The sequence below is a fragment of the Dendrobium catenatum genome, unplaced genomic scaffold (genome assembly GCF_001605985.2).
Source record: "Dendrobium catenatum unplaced genomic scaffold, ASM160598v2 fragScaff_scaffold_756, whole genome shotgun sequence".
Classification (NCBI taxonomy): Eukaryota; Viridiplantae; Streptophyta; class Magnoliopsida; order Asparagales; family Orchidaceae; genus Dendrobium; species Dendrobium catenatum.
Genome location: NW_021319218.1, coordinates 137,402 through 152,943, shown reverse-complemented (window position 1 = coordinate 152,943; position 15,542 = coordinate 137,402). Strand labels below are relative to the sequence as shown.

At 37.0% G+C, this 15,542-nt stretch overlaps 1 protein-coding gene and 1 pseudogene across 1 annotated transcript in view; one reads left to right on the top strand and one right to left on the bottom strand.

Annotated features, from left to right (window-relative positions):
* The window catches only part of LOC110100680 (magnesium transporter MRS2-I), a gene marked incomplete in the record, with an annotated part of 25,320 nt that extends 14,053 nt beyond the window's left edge, over nt 1-11,267 (bottom strand). Inside the window, 5 exon segments of the mRNA XM_020828290.2 lie at nt 9,318-9,392; nt 10,189-10,310; nt 10,451-10,595; nt 10,705-10,734; nt 10,835-11,267. Of these exon segments, the coding sequence (XP_020683949.1) occupies nt 9,318-9,392; nt 10,189-10,310; nt 10,451-10,595; nt 10,705-10,734; nt 10,835-11,086 (624 nt within the window).
* Nucleotides 3,682-5,026, top strand: LOC114580102 (annotated as a pseudogene).
* Nucleotides 11,268-15,542: the final 4,275 nt, after the last annotated feature.

Below are 15,542 nucleotides of genomic sequence, written 5' to 3'. Positions count from 1 at the left end.
TTTGGGGGGGGGGGGGGGGTTTGGAGTGGGAATATTTAAGGTGGGGAGTAAATTAATATTTATTTTTAAAACTAAATATAATTAGTAAAATGGTTAAATGAAAAATATTAAATTAGTAAAATAAATTATAAATTAGTAGACTAAATAATATTTATTTTTAAAACTCTAATTGAGCTCTAATCGAGCTTCTTAGTCGAGCTCATTAGCGAGCTTGTTCATGAGCTTCTAAGCGAGATTATTCGTGAACATAAATGAATCGAACAACATGTTGTTCAAGCTTGTTCATTTAGCAATCAAGTATTTATCAAGCGTGTTCAAACTCGTTTGTTTACCTTATCAAACGAACATAAACGAGCCCTTATCGAGCCGAGCCACAAGCAGTTCGTCGAACGCTTGGTTCATTTGCAGCCCTACTCATGTGATGTTTTTGCTCATTTTTATTTAAATATTAGTTAATTCTTAAATATGTAACTGATAAATTAGTTCTATTGCATGTACTGTGTATCAAAGAACACCATTTCCATGATAGTTGGATCCAGCTTTTTCCTGGTGAACACGTGAATTAGTAGAAACTCAAAATAGAAAAGAACATAAATTCACCTAGCCTCAGTTGGTCAATCATGCACGCAACCAGTTTTGGATTTTAGTAAATTGCATTCACCTACTGCAAGTGAGTTTCTCCCGACAAAAAAATATTTGTAAAACACATAATCTAAGTAAAGGATAGCAATATCATAGATATGCTTTTGATATGTTATACGACAAGGGTGCCCACCTTGTGGGGCCCAGGGGAAGATATTTAAGAAAGTTCCTGATGCGAACATCTAATCATAAAGATTTTCAAAGGAGGAGACGACGATCGACGGCCGAGATCATTCCACCTTATCTTAATTTGTTATTTGTAATTTTTATTTTTTATTATGAATTTTTCATTTTTTTACCCTTACTTAACATGATCGTCCTATGTAAGCCCTAGGCCCATATGTGTCTTGTTTTAATTTTTTAGGCATATATATAGAGGCCTTTGCTTGTGTAATGTAATGTTGGACGATTAATAAAATTTTGTGTTTGCACTTTTATTCTTTGGGAAGAACCTTAGGTGAGATTCCTATGGGAGGAATTCATAGCTTCCACCAGCCGCAAGATGTGTCCGGGCTCATGGCCTGAAGTCCCTTGGTGAAGGACAACGTAGGTACCGCCAGCTGCAGGATGTGTCCAGGCTCGCATCTGTATCTTCCTTTCCCTAAATCCTTTTCTCCACCTCCCTTGACCGCCAGCCAAAATCCCCCACTTTCCACCAGCCGATTCTCCATAAACCCTTCCACTTCCACAAAACTGACCTCCTCTTCTCCCTCCCCACGGCTTAGCTCCACCTCCAACACCCCCCGCCAACCTCCCTAGCCGTCGATCTCTCCAATCCGTCGGCTTCATCCCCACCATCACCCAAACCCGCCCGCTAGTAATCTCTTTGCCTAATATCACTTCCCTCCAAAACTCCTCTTTCCTTATTTAGGATGTCATTAATTCGAAAAGATTTCAAATTTGAATTAATCTAATTTAAATTTCAAATCCACCCTCATTAATTACATTAATTTTGGAAAGTTTCTTTATTTAATTAATTAATGAATTCTGAAATTCATTGATTAATTAATCCCATATCCAAATTTTCAAATGCTTTCATAATTAGTACATCTATTTTAGGAAGCATCCTTTAATCATATAAAATCTGAAATTATTTCAGATTTAACTCTCCAATCTCCCATTAATGCATGGGTCCACATACATTATATGTGGACACCTTTTCTTTTCCCTCCGTTAGCCGGCCCACCTTCTCTCCCATCTCTAATTATTTATTCCCTAATTTGCGGCCTAAGATTAGGGAATATTAATTACCTCTTCCCTCATTTATTCTTCTTATTTGAAATTTGAATTTTTTTAAATCTCCCCACCTCTCGTTCTACATCAGTTCCTAATTAAGGGGAATTATTTAGGAATGTTCCTAATCAAAGAGGAGTTGTTTAGAAAAATTTCCTGATTGTGTTTATACTATTTATGAAGTATTTAATTGTTTAGGAAAGTTTCCTTAGAAAAATTTCCTGATTGTGTTTATACTATTTATAAAGTATTTAATTGTTTAGGAAGATTTCCTAAAATATGTTTAACTATTTAGGAAAATTTCCTAAATCATGTTTAATTTTTTAGTAAGGTTTCCTAAATCATGTTTAATTATTTAGGAAGGTTTCCTAAATTATATTTATGTTGATTAGGAAGGTTCTATTTATTTAGAAATATTTCCTAAATTATGTTTATGCTGATTAGGAATGTTCTAATTGTGTTATTGTGTTCTAGGGCTACTTAAGGGGGAATTGTCTAGGGTTTTAGGTTGATGCTATTGATGAGTTTTATGGATTTTTGTTGTGGTTCTTTTCTTTGAGGGCTTCCCAGTGACATCTACGTTGATTGAGAGAGCCAATCTATCTCTCGAATTGTAGATCAACTTTATCTTGTTTTCTCTTATTGAAGTTTTAATAAAAAATCAGCCACCATATTGGTTTTACTATAGTTTTTATATTATTGTTTGTTGTTTTTGCTTCCAAGGCATATCAAATTGGTATCAAAGCGGTGTCCTGGAGCGAAATATCAGCTTTCAGCGCTAATTTATGCTGAGTTTTTTCTCTCCATTTGCTGTTTGGAGGCAAATTCACATCAAAGTGGCTGATTTTTATTGTTAAATCCTTGATCCAAGTACCGATGGACGGAAGAAGAGTTGAGGCATTGGAAGAAAAGTTGGAAGGGGAAGTAGGGCAACTACGAGCGGATGTGGGATCGATGAAGGAATGCATTTCAACGATGGAAGGAGGGTTTGGAAATTTGGAAGATATGATGAAGAAAATAATCGAGATGCAGTTGAAAACTTCACCAGCAATTCCTATGCCTGAACCAAAGGGAAAGGAAATTCTGGAGGAGATGGCGAGAAAGCACATGGAGATGCTATCCAAAACTCCACCTACAGCTCCAATTGCTAACCCTAATCAAGATTTGATCGGAATTCTCTTAGCCAAATCTAAAGGGAAAAAAGTCGAACGGAAAGAGTTCGATGAAAAGAGCTCATTTCATCAAGAGCCACCTTCTACGACTTCGAGAAAGGGAGAAATAGGGTTTTCAAATGGAAGGCAGCAGAAAGGGAGTTTTATTGTGGAGGTGATGGAGTGGTAGACCTCTATGGGAGGCTTTTTGGGTAAGAGGAGTGGACGAATGGAGGGGGATGGGCCGAGCCATGCAGATTAGGTCATGTGAGGCAGACAGAAGAAAAGTAGGAGTTCCACCCTCGGTACACAAGGGAAACATGGAGGGATCATGAAAACCTCTATACTGGAGGAAGAAGCTGTTGGAGGTGGTGGCGATCATAAGGTGGGAAAGTTGATGCAAATAATTGAGGAGAAGAAGAGTGAGAGTTCAATAAGTGATACACAAGCTTCTTTCAAGGATAAACTGATCGACAAAGAGAAAAATATGAATGAAGGGGGAAAAGAAATAAACTTGCAAAGCCAAGCTAATGGTGCTGATCAGGAAATCTACCACATCAAATTACCTGGAGCAGCAAAGATTGGTGAAGGTGAGCCAAAAAATCAAAACCATGCAGTTGTCTTTACTAGAGGGGAGGCTCTTCAGGTAATTGATATGAACCAAGATAACTATTTAGAAGAAGCTTTGAAAATGAGGAACCTTTTGGAGAAATTCAATGAAGATCATGGACTGCACCCACCAACCATTCTTAGTGTATGTGAGCACATTTTTACAGGAAGTATTTCATTTTTGGGATGCTTCATGTCAAACCAAAAAATAATTTTTGAGACAATTGGGCAAAAGGTTTTGGCTACTCCATTGAAGGTCCACTTTCAATACATGCATTCAGATTTATCTAACAGGAATTTTCACATCATTATAGGTGGCATAAGCAGGGCTTCTCGTGTAATCAACCTAAGTGAGGATATCATTGCAGGATTCAATTCAATATTAAGGCAAAGAAATATCACCCATCATGAGTATATTATGGTTGGGAGGGGTCTTGATGTTGGACTCAACCAAATCTCCTTGTTTGAAGCAAATGTTGCCTATAGCAATGGAGAACAAATACTTAGCAGAGATATCTATCGCTCGAGCCACCAGTTTGACTTTTTCAATATGCTTTCTTACTACTTCACGATTATAGGGTTCTATGTCAGCTCAATGATGGTTGCTATCATAGTCCACCTTTTCCTCTATGGTAAGCCTTACATGTCATTAAGTGGGCTTGAGGCTACCATTATGCAGCAGGCACTAATGAGAGGAAATAATCCTCTGAAGGCTGCTATAACATCTTAATCTACCGCCCAGCTTGGTCTATTGATGGCCTTATCCATGATCATGGAGATTGGGATGAAAAGGAGATTCAAAATTGCATTGGGGTACATAATCATCATGCAACTTCAATTGTGCTTAGTGTTCTTTACATTCTTGCTCGGAACAAAATTCCATTACTTTGGACAGACAATCATATATGGAGGAGTAAAAAATAGAGCTACAAGACGAGGATTCGTAGAGTGACATGTAAAGTTTGCTAAGAACTACATGTACGAAGTCATTTTACAAAGGTTCTGAAACTTATGTTACCGCTAATTATTTATCAGATATATGGATCTAAAACTATTGATTCAATAACATTTATGTTTCTCATTGCATCCATGTGGTTCCTTGTTGCCACCTTTTTTTTTTTTTTGCACCATTTCTTGTTCACCTTTCTGGTTTTTATTTTTTAGAGGAAAAAAAATTGATGACTGGGATGATTGGAGCAAGCGGATGAAAAATGAAGGCATTGAGTAAGATGTTAAACTATTGAAAGATGTTATATTCTCTAGAAATGGATCATGTACTCAGTGGTTCTTGCATGAAGCAAATCTTGTTGTTAAAACAGATGATCAGGAGACGGTTCCCTTCTTTACACCTTGAGGACAAGGTGTCTCTTTAGGAGTGAAGTATTGATACGCTACGGGGGGCCCACCTTGTGGGACCCACGGGTTGATATTTAGGAAAATTCCTAATTAAGGAAAATTATTTAGGAATGTTCCTAATCAAGGGGAGAGTTGTTTGGAAAAGTTTCTTAATTGTGTTTATACTATTCAGAAAGTGTTTAATTGTTCAGGAAGGTTTCCTAAAATTTGTTTAATTGTTTAGGAAAGTTTCCTAAATCATGTTTAGTTGTTCCGAAAGGTTTCCTAAATGATGTTTAATTATTTAAGAATGTTTCCTAAATTATATTTATGTTGATCAGAAAAGTTCTATTTATTTAGAAATATTTCTTAAATTATATTTATGCTGATTAGGAATGTTCTAATTGTGTTATTGTGTTCTAAGGTTATTTAAAGGGGAGTTGTCTAAGGTTTTAGGTTGATGCTATGGATAAGTTTTGTGGGTGTTTGTTATAGTTCTTTTTTTTAGAGCTTCCTCACGGTGTTTAGGTTGATTGGGAGAGTCGATTTACCTCTCGAATTGTAGAGCACCTATATCTTGTTTTCTCTCATAGAAGTTTTAATAAAAAATCAACCACCGTATTGATTTTACCACAGTTTTTATATTATTGTTTGTTGTTTTTGCTTCCAAGGCGTATCAATATGTTTATCTATTTAAAACGAAGATAACTCCATAGCCATATTTGGTATCTGTAAGTGATACAAAGAATGAAAAGAGATGAACTATTATTTTGGCTTTTTCCCATTTCAAATGAGTAAGTCTTAGCAATTATTCTTCTTTTGCATTGAAAAAAGAGGTTCAAATCAAAATGATATGATTTGACTAAAACCTTTTAGACCAATTTATCCTACCAGAAAAACAACTTACCATACAATGGTAGTATATGCATCTAGAAACGCAAATCAAGGTTTAAAATTACGTAAATAAGTCTCGAGGCGTCTTTTGTCCGTGAGGCGAGGCGTAAATCTTGAGTCGATGTGAGGTGTAAGCCTCACAGACGAAGAATTGCATAAATGCGAATTTAAGTATTATAGCATGTAAATAACAATAAGAGTCTATAATATAATTAAAACATCTAAATGAGAAGTGAACTTAGTGGAAAATAATAAATAGATGCAATATATGCATCTTATAGCATAATTCAAAGTACAAAACTACAAATTGAAGTCTATCAAAACTCCCAAAGTACAAATAAGAAAGAACATCTAAAATTTAATCATGTCTCATCACTAAATGGGTCTTTAGTGGAGGCATCTTCATCTCCAATTATATCTATGAATGTCAAATCTTCATCATCTTCAATCTTACTCACTTTTCTCTTTCATGGTCAACAAGAATAATTAGTGTGTTATTAATTGCATATATTTTAAATGTAATAGCACATAAAAAATTGCCTTCAAATTGCATTTCAAATACACGTATGTCTTCTCGTCGCCGCATATGTCAACTTGTACACTGTACTTCCAAGAAGGATCCCTCCACAATGACGTATTTGACTTTTCCTTGACCCTAATCATACTTCCTAATGCACAAATGCAAAATCAAACAAAAAATCTCAAAAAATTTTAAACCCTAAATTTTCTATAAGTTGAAAAATCAAACCTTGAATTTAAAAAAAAAAATCCCAAAATCGGTAGTAGAGATGTCGTAGAGGGCGGCCAGACAAGTGCTGCTAACCGGCGTGAGGCGGCGCCGGCGGGAGGGGCGGCAGGAAGGTTGGCCGAGGGATGCTAGAGCAAGGTCGTGCGGGGTTTTGTGGCTTCATGTGATTCAGGTCGGCCGAGGAACGCTAGGGAGGAATGAATGGGGTATTTGATTAGGCACTTAAGTGAGTGGGATCCGTTTGCTTGAGGCGTATGCCTCCCCTGTTATTACGCAATTGCGCCTCTGAGGCATGCCTCAGGTTCTATGAGGCATGCGCCTCTCCTGTTCCCAGAATTGCTTAAGCAATAAGGCGCCTGGGGGTGAAATTGAGCAGAGGCGCGCCTCTAAATGCGCAATTTTAAACTATGATGCAGATACTAGAGGATACTAATATTAATGCATGATATTTTGCTGATCACAATGAAAAGAAAAATCATATAATCTTTTATTGATTTCCTGATGGGAATTAGAAAGTTTAAAGCCCAATGGAGAATACAAAAGAAGTAGAACACAACTCGATTCAAAACTTTAATATGCAAGTCACCAAATAACATTAAACAAACTAAAATTATTTTATAAGAAGAAAGAAAACCAAAACAAACTACTCTCAGAACAACCAACTAGTGGTCATCTCACGTGTAATGATAAAATAGGTAAATAAAATGCTCAAGGACATGCAAACCAGTGGCCCAGCACAGCAATTTTGATCCAATCCAACGTCTGCCACAACTCCTTCGGCAAATCCCAACAATACTTACCAACCAACACCATTCTCAATTTTTAGAAGAATGATACAATGGGGGTGGAAACTTGTGGAGAGAAGAAAGGGTTAGAAGCTATGATGCACCGACACTTCTCCTCAAAAAGGCGTGCAGTGTCCGACACCATATCCGACACGACCCTCGTCCGACACTCCTCTGACACATGTCGGACACGCCGAAAATGTGTCCGATTAAAAAATATTAAATAAAAATTGGACACGTTTGTCTGACACCCATATCTTAAATATTTTATGAATTTTTTTTAAATATAATGTTTTTGTATTTTGTGGGATTTAAACTAAATTTTTTATTTCCTATCCACAACATCAAATCAACGTTTGCACTTAATACCCAATCATGAAATATTCTCTTTTTTTTCTTTTTGACAGTGAAGGTATTTTCATCTCCTCTCTCGGTGAATGATAAACAGCATCGATGCCTGACTCTTGATATCCTAATACTAATCATTTTAAGCACAAATTCTAGTTAAATGACTTATTATTTTCAAATTATTTTTAAAATTATACTTATTTAATTTTTATACACTATTTTTTAAATATAAAAACTATAATACCGTGTCCTATATTTTCAATAACTGACGTGTCACGTGTCGTGTCATATCCATGTCGTCGTGTCCGTGTATGTGCATCATAGATTAGAAGACTTGGAAGAAGAAACAAGAAGTGAAGAAGTAGCTCTCAAGCTAAAGAATAAACCCTCAAGTTTTTACTTTGTTTTCACTTCCAAAAAAACTCCCAACAACAGCCCAAAACTCTCTTATAAATAGGAAAGAAAAGGAGGCCAACAGCCATGCTCAGCCGCCCACTATAGCCAACCAAAAGGGGAGAAAGAAAGCAACCATAAAGGCACGGAAGAACCCACCAGAAAATCGGGAAAGCCAAGGGCCAGCAGCAGGAACCGAACAGCCCAAGAACTGGGAAAAGCCAGGGAGCAGGAACCGAACAGCCAAGCAAGGGGAACCGGGAAAGCCAGGTAGCAGGAGAAAAAACCGAACAGCCAAGCCAAAGACAGCAGCACAACCGGCCCCAACAAACCCAAACCCAACCTCCCCATCTTTTTCTGAAATTAATAGGATTTACTTGAAATCTTCAAGTGTTTCCTATTAAAATCCTCCAAGATTTGATAATGCAACAAATAGAAGGATAACTACATATAGCAAATATGGCGCTTCCAAAAAATAATCAGCATATACTACACATCATTTGAATGCATAAATAAGAATAAGAAAAGTAGTTGTTCTTCAAAGCATTTTAAGGACAGTTTACACTAACAAGACCTTGCAACCTTGCAGTCCATCGGCACAAATAAAAATTACACCCGTAGTTTCTATATAGAAGAGACCCAAATTTAATAGCCACATTGGTGGGCCGTTTGGCTTCATCTCCTGCCTCTAGAAATTATGTTTCAAACATATATTTTGAATATTGTCTCAGATATAATAGAATTATTAAAGAAGAAATGGAATATCAACAAAACATCAATCAACAAGCTACAAGTAATCAGATTGATTGTATTCCTCAACTGATATAGCACAAAACGTAAAAGCCATGGCACACAATCTGTAAGGCCAGCACTTCAAGAATGAAGCAAAAAAATCCCATCCCCACCACCATCAATACTACACAACATATTGAGTGGCACACATAATACAAACAAATCATGCAAATCAAAATATTCAATAATAGGGTGAAAGTTAAACGGTAAACCCACATGGCATAAACAAAGCAAGCCACTTAACGAAATGCAAAGAAAATTCAGCAGCAACCTGACAAATTTGTAGCCAATATGACACAAGACTAAGCTACAAGCCTTTAGTTTCACAAACATTATTGCAATTAAGTGTATCTATTGGAAATGACCAATAATAAAAAAAGAATATACCTTCTGAACCCGAGCAGTCAATCTAGTCATTGCACTCTTCAATTTCCTCACCCGGTCCAGATTTCTGCTGCTAATCTGCAGGTCATGATTACACCTGATAACCAATTCACCATGACAATGGAGTACAATACAATTGGAAAGAAGACCACAGCAAACAACAGAATGAGCAGTCAATCTACTCATTGAACTCTTCAATTAAATTGGTTTTAATAAGGTTAGAACTCAGAACAACTTCAATGTAGCCAGCAATGTATAGAAAATAATCAGACCCTATTTACCATAAACAAAGAGAAATATATATTTTAACATAAAGTTAAAAATAAACCTTTAAGCACTAACTATTGTAAAAACTACATATTATACAGTATACTTAGCAAATATTGTTGCAAATTAATAATAAGTGACATGCTAACAAAGGACTATAGAAAACAAACAAACTTATAATATCAGGCAGTTCTACTAAAATAAAAAATATTTCATGCCATTTTTATAGAACCAGTCAAGGTGACCATGCTATTGTCTTCACATTTTCAGTATACAATATGCAGATACATGACAAGCGTTTCAATATCAAGTATTTGTTTCACGCTAGCTACAGTTCATGATCACAATTGATAAAATTCTCCAATTTTTTCTTAATGAAATGCATTGATCCATAATAACACAAATGAAGACATGATGAAACAAATACTTGCAAGTGTAAATTCAACTGTATCATTAATGGCAAAGGCAAAGTTGTCACAATTGCTTTTTTCCATATGAAAATCAAAACTTGAAATTTACGTCAAGTAAAATGAATTGTTCATGGTTTCAAAAGCATAAACATAAGAGAGAGAATGATGCTGTGCAAGGTAAAAAAATTCCCACGCACCTTTGAAGTAAGTTCATCTAGGGCTGGGTAGGCTGCAGTCTCCAGTTCTGTTGTTCGAGCATCAAGAAAGCTGCAAATTGCTTCTAGAGCAACTTCTAGGGCTTGGAACTCGAAAGGGGATTCTACATCAAGCATGCTTCACCATTAAGACTTATAGTAGAAACATCTGGCACGCATAGGACTTCCATCTAATTTAAAAAATCCATGTATCTGTGCATTTGAAAGAATGTGCTTGCATGCAGTGTCGATGCGTGCAACTTACCATCTTCATCAGGAACTTCCAAATCATGCAGCCCACTCAAATTCTCCTTTCCTTCACTTTGCTGCATGGCCACATGCTGGAGGCGTCTCCGAAGCTCCTCAACAATCGGGATAACATTGTCATCGAAAGGATCCCTCAGAAGAACCTGCTCCAAACCATAAACAAAATAAAAATCTATTTCAAGTTAACCTAGCAAGCATTATCAAATATTTAAGAGAAAAGCTTCCAAATCCAATGAAATAAGAACAGTGTACCTCTTCAGATGTTATTATCGCCTTGATATGCTGCTTGCCAAACAAAACAATCAAATCAGCACTTAAAAAATGAAAAAACAATAAAGGACAAAACAACTTTATATGGACGGGAAAGAGGGCGCCCGAGCACCTCGAGATTGAGAACAATAGCCTGTTCCCTGCCCAGTATAGTCGAAGGATAGGAGAGGAGAGGATCAAGTATACGCAGATCCCGCGCGTGGATCTGGACTCGGTGCATAATTGCATACTTATCCACATCCAGGATCGTCTCTTCGCCGCTGGAGTCCAGTAAAATCCAGCTTCTCGCCGCCGCCTTCTTCTTTAAACCCTCCATCGCTGACGTCGGCGTCATCGCCCCGTCCCGCGCCATTAATCCAGCCATCAGCTCAAAACTCACTCTCCCCACCGCAGGAGAAATTACATCGCCTCCGGTGATCGCCGCAACCTAAAAATCTCCACACGCAGAGAGAGAGAGAGAGAGAGAGAGGAAGAATCGGTGCGCCTCGTGGAGTTTCAGGGTTGCTCGCCAGTCCCCGCCTCCTCCAATTACTTTAAAATAAATTGAAGTGTTTGCTGATTAATTAACGGAGGGAACCATTACGGTGATACCTAATTAAACACGCTGTAAACTTTCAGTTTGTGCAAACAAATTTCATTCCTTGAATCTGCATTAAGATATGTGTAAAATGGCTTAACAGATTTCACGAATCTTAAGGAGGTGGCCGTGTATTAATGATCTAATAATGTATGGAAATAGAGTTTTGTGGTTTTAAAAGCAGGGATTATAGACAGCACGGAATTTGGACGTTTCGGCGATTTATTCTACCGATTAATCGGGTTAGTAGCGTAGGGAAAAAAATTGGCTAATTTTTAAAAAGAGCCGCTTAATAGTTGGAATAAGCAGAAGTAGAATCGCAGGCTAAAAAAATTAAAAAGGAACAAATATGTCAAACAGGGCGCAGTATGAATGCACCAATTAATTTTACATATTCGTCTAGAGAGAGAAAAAGAGGGAGGAGAGAGGACGGCGCCGGTGGAAAGAGAAAGAGTAGGGCTGCAAATAAATCGAGCGTTTGTCGAGGTACTTGTGGCTCGGCTTGATAAGAGCTTGTTTCTGTTCGTTTGATAATGTAAATGAACAAGATTGAACAACTTTGATAATACTCGATAGCTAAATTAATTATCTTGAACATCCTGACGTTCGGCTCGTTTATGTTCACGAACAAAATTGTTTAGAGCTCGTGAACATGTTCGTTAAGAAACTCGATTAAAAAGCTCGATTATGTCGTATTTAATCAAAAATAAATATTTAACTATTATATCTTGTTTAACTAATAAAATAATTAAACCTAAGGTTATATTTATTAATATTGTTGTATAAAAAAATTATTGTTGTATAAAAAAACAAACAAAAAATATTTTACTTAAATAGACACGTTTTTACTTAAACAGACCATGCCTGCTTCTCTCTCCTCCGTGACCACAAGAAAAACTAAAAACAATGCTGAAGGGAGTTTAGTCCTGTTGCGTCCAGGAGTATTCGTGGCGGTAGAGAAATATAAAGTTTATCGTCTTCGCGTTGTACGAAAATCCGACACGCAATCAGATAAGAGAGTGGGTCTAGCATTTATGAGACACCAAGATTTTTACGTGGAAAACCCCTGAAAAGGGGGAAAAACCACGGGGCCTAGCCCATTTTGAATGAATCCACTAGTATTGCAGTCGATTACAAATGAGGCCCTTCCTTGGGAGAAGGCCTTAGCTTGATGTACATTTTATAGAGTACATTACATGATATGAATACAAAGAATCACTATTGACATATTCGTTTGGTAGGGAGGACCGTAGTCGGCGGGCAACGTAAGTCAGGAGGACCGTAGTCGGCGGTCGACAGAGGTCGGAAAGATTGTAGTCAGCGGGTTACATAAGTCAGGAGGACCGTAGTCGGCTGGCGACGGATGTCGGAAAGACTGTAGTCAGTGGGCGACGTAAGTCAGGAGGACCGTAGTCGGGTGGCGATGGAGGTCGGAAGGCTTGTAGTAAGTGGGAGACATAAGTCAGGAGGACCGTAGTCGGCTGGCGACGGAGATCTAAAAGATTGTAGTCGACGGGCGACGTAAGTTAGGAGGACCTAGACGATTCAGCGCTCATATTCCCGATTTATTGAGTTAGTCTCCGAGGACACCCAAAATAAAAGGGAAGGCGGCAGTGAGTGCCGTTGCTCGGTCTCTCACTTCCAAAAAATTTTTTTTTTTGATATTTTATGTAATGCTTTAAATCAATTTTTGGTTAGTTTTTTTTAATTAAAATAAATATAATAAATAAACAAATATAGAATATAAATGGTTAAACATAAAATATTTTATTTTATTTAAAGAAGATTGAAAGGATTCATAATATTTTTTCTATTTTTCTATTTTTATTTTTATTTTTTTTCTTTTTTGCTTTTTTTTTATTTTTTTTAACTCAAACCAAATTTTATTCCAAATAAAAAAGAGAAATACAACAAAGACCCAAAAAACAGGTGAAGCTAAAATACATTAGATAATGGAAAGCGAAAGGAAACACATCAAAACAAAAAATCAAAGATGCAGGAAAAGGAGCCAAATGCAGACTCTAGAAATGGTGAGCTCATTGCAACCATCTCGCAGCCATGCACAGACCATCCATTGGTGATAACCACCATAAACACATCATCAGCCTATAACTCACACAGGCAAACATCAAGCAGAAGGGCTTATCGCCAAGGTTACAAACAAGCCTGGGGCCAACAAGGTGATAAGCAGGGAGCCTCCTTATCATCGTCCAAATCTTTAAGAAAGCCCACAGCATTGAAAGTGAGGGGATAACCCAAAGACTATTTCTTCTTAGATTTATTTTTTTAGTTTTTCCACTGCTTGATCAACAACACATCCCACCATGAAACTATACATATCATCATTTACATGGTCACCAAAATCATCACCCCGTTAATTTTATTAACTTCAAGATAGTTTCATTCCAATTGGTAGTTGTATGGCTACATAGGATTACTTCTTGTTTATATTTGGTGTAGCCTATTATATTGCCACTATTGTCTATAAATAGGTAGACATTGATTATATTAGAAAAGATTTGGAAGATGAACAATATTTGAGTAGTTTTACTCTTTTTGGGTTTCCGTATCATGAAGGATTTCAGGTGGTGATCCCTCTCCCAAGAAGGAGTTCTTGGTCACGGTCACCGGATCGTCGACGTGGATTCGTCAAGCCCCCTCCGGTCCGGTGTCACCAGCCTAGATGGACTTTCAAATCTGTGTTAGACATAACTGAAATAGGAATCTCAACGTACTCCGCAAATCCCTTCGAGACATTCACAATAGGAGACAAATCCGACTCAACATCAACCAGAAGCATGAAAACTCCGTCATTACCCAGTTCAGCCAAGGTTTCACTACCCCTAACAATTAAAGAAAATGAATCATCACCCGACTCAACAACATTAGCATAAGTAGGGCTAGCTATAAGGTTAATGCAACAATTATTAACATTCATGGAAACATCAACACCCTATATATTTGCTATTAAAGGCGCGACATCCTCCCCAACAAAACCAGAAGCCAAAGGGGCAGCAGCAACCTCGACAATAGAGGGACATAGATCCTGCTCCAAATCCTTCGAAACAACATAGCCAACATTAACCACAACTTCATTTCCGTCAACTACATTAGTAGACCCACGCTCCAAAACCAAATTGTTAGAAACAGAAGGAGCCATATTATCCAAATCCAGAGCTAAGTTAATGATACCAGCATCCGAAATAAACCCATATAGGAATAATGGGCGATTCAATTTCAATATCAAAGGTAAGAGTCCACTTGAAAACCTTCATGAAACAATTGTTCACAAAGTAGGAACAGTGAAAAAAAAAACACGAAAGTAATCCAAGTCGTTCACAAGTTTGATCAGAACATGCTTAGGGTTAAGAACAGTGATCGAAAATTCATCATTTAGCTTAAGGTTAAAAAAAAATTACGAATAACCTCAAGTGAAGGTCTACGAGAAAGAAATTTGCCCACTAAAGCGAACTCAAACAGAGCTGTGAATGCCAAGACTTCCTCATTGGAAATCCACAACTAAGGCATCCCACGAAAGGAAGAGATTTTGAGTTCCGGGAAAAGAGAAGAGGAAGAAGAACTACTCAATAAAGTGTCACGAAAGGATGTAGAAGAGGTATTACCAGCCAAAAAATCGGGATCCTTAAGGTGTTTGCCCTCCATCAAAATGATGACAAGGCAACAAAAAAAAGTTGCAAAAAATTACAGATAACACAAGGATTTAGTGCACTAAACTTCACTGAGGTGATCAAAAGCATGAGGCCACAAGCACAACGACAGAAAAGGGAAGCCTTGCAAGAATGAAACCCTAGCAGAGCACATCACCGAGTATAACTTTTTTTTCTTAAAAAGTTTAGGGTTATCATATTATTTAATGATCTTTATTTATTAAAGATTTTTAATATTATTTTAATTATGTAGGTATTTTTATAACAGTCTGCCTTGAATACAATTATAAATAGAAGGTCAAAATGTGAGCTTAAGAGGACCCCAATCATTTGCTACATTCTTGCACTTTTTTGACAATATAATGAAATCCTATAACTTTGCTCTAAATTTTCTCTTTAACACTTCTTTCTTTATCTTCTATTTTTCTCTATAGCTTGATTTATTCTAGTTAATTAGGCACTTATTGTTTTCTTGGAAGTATCATCTACATTGTAGCCTAATTCTCAAGTGCTCAAAAATCTCTAAAAAAATTCTCATATATTGCTAAAGATGAGGTAAGAGCTAAGAGAATTCT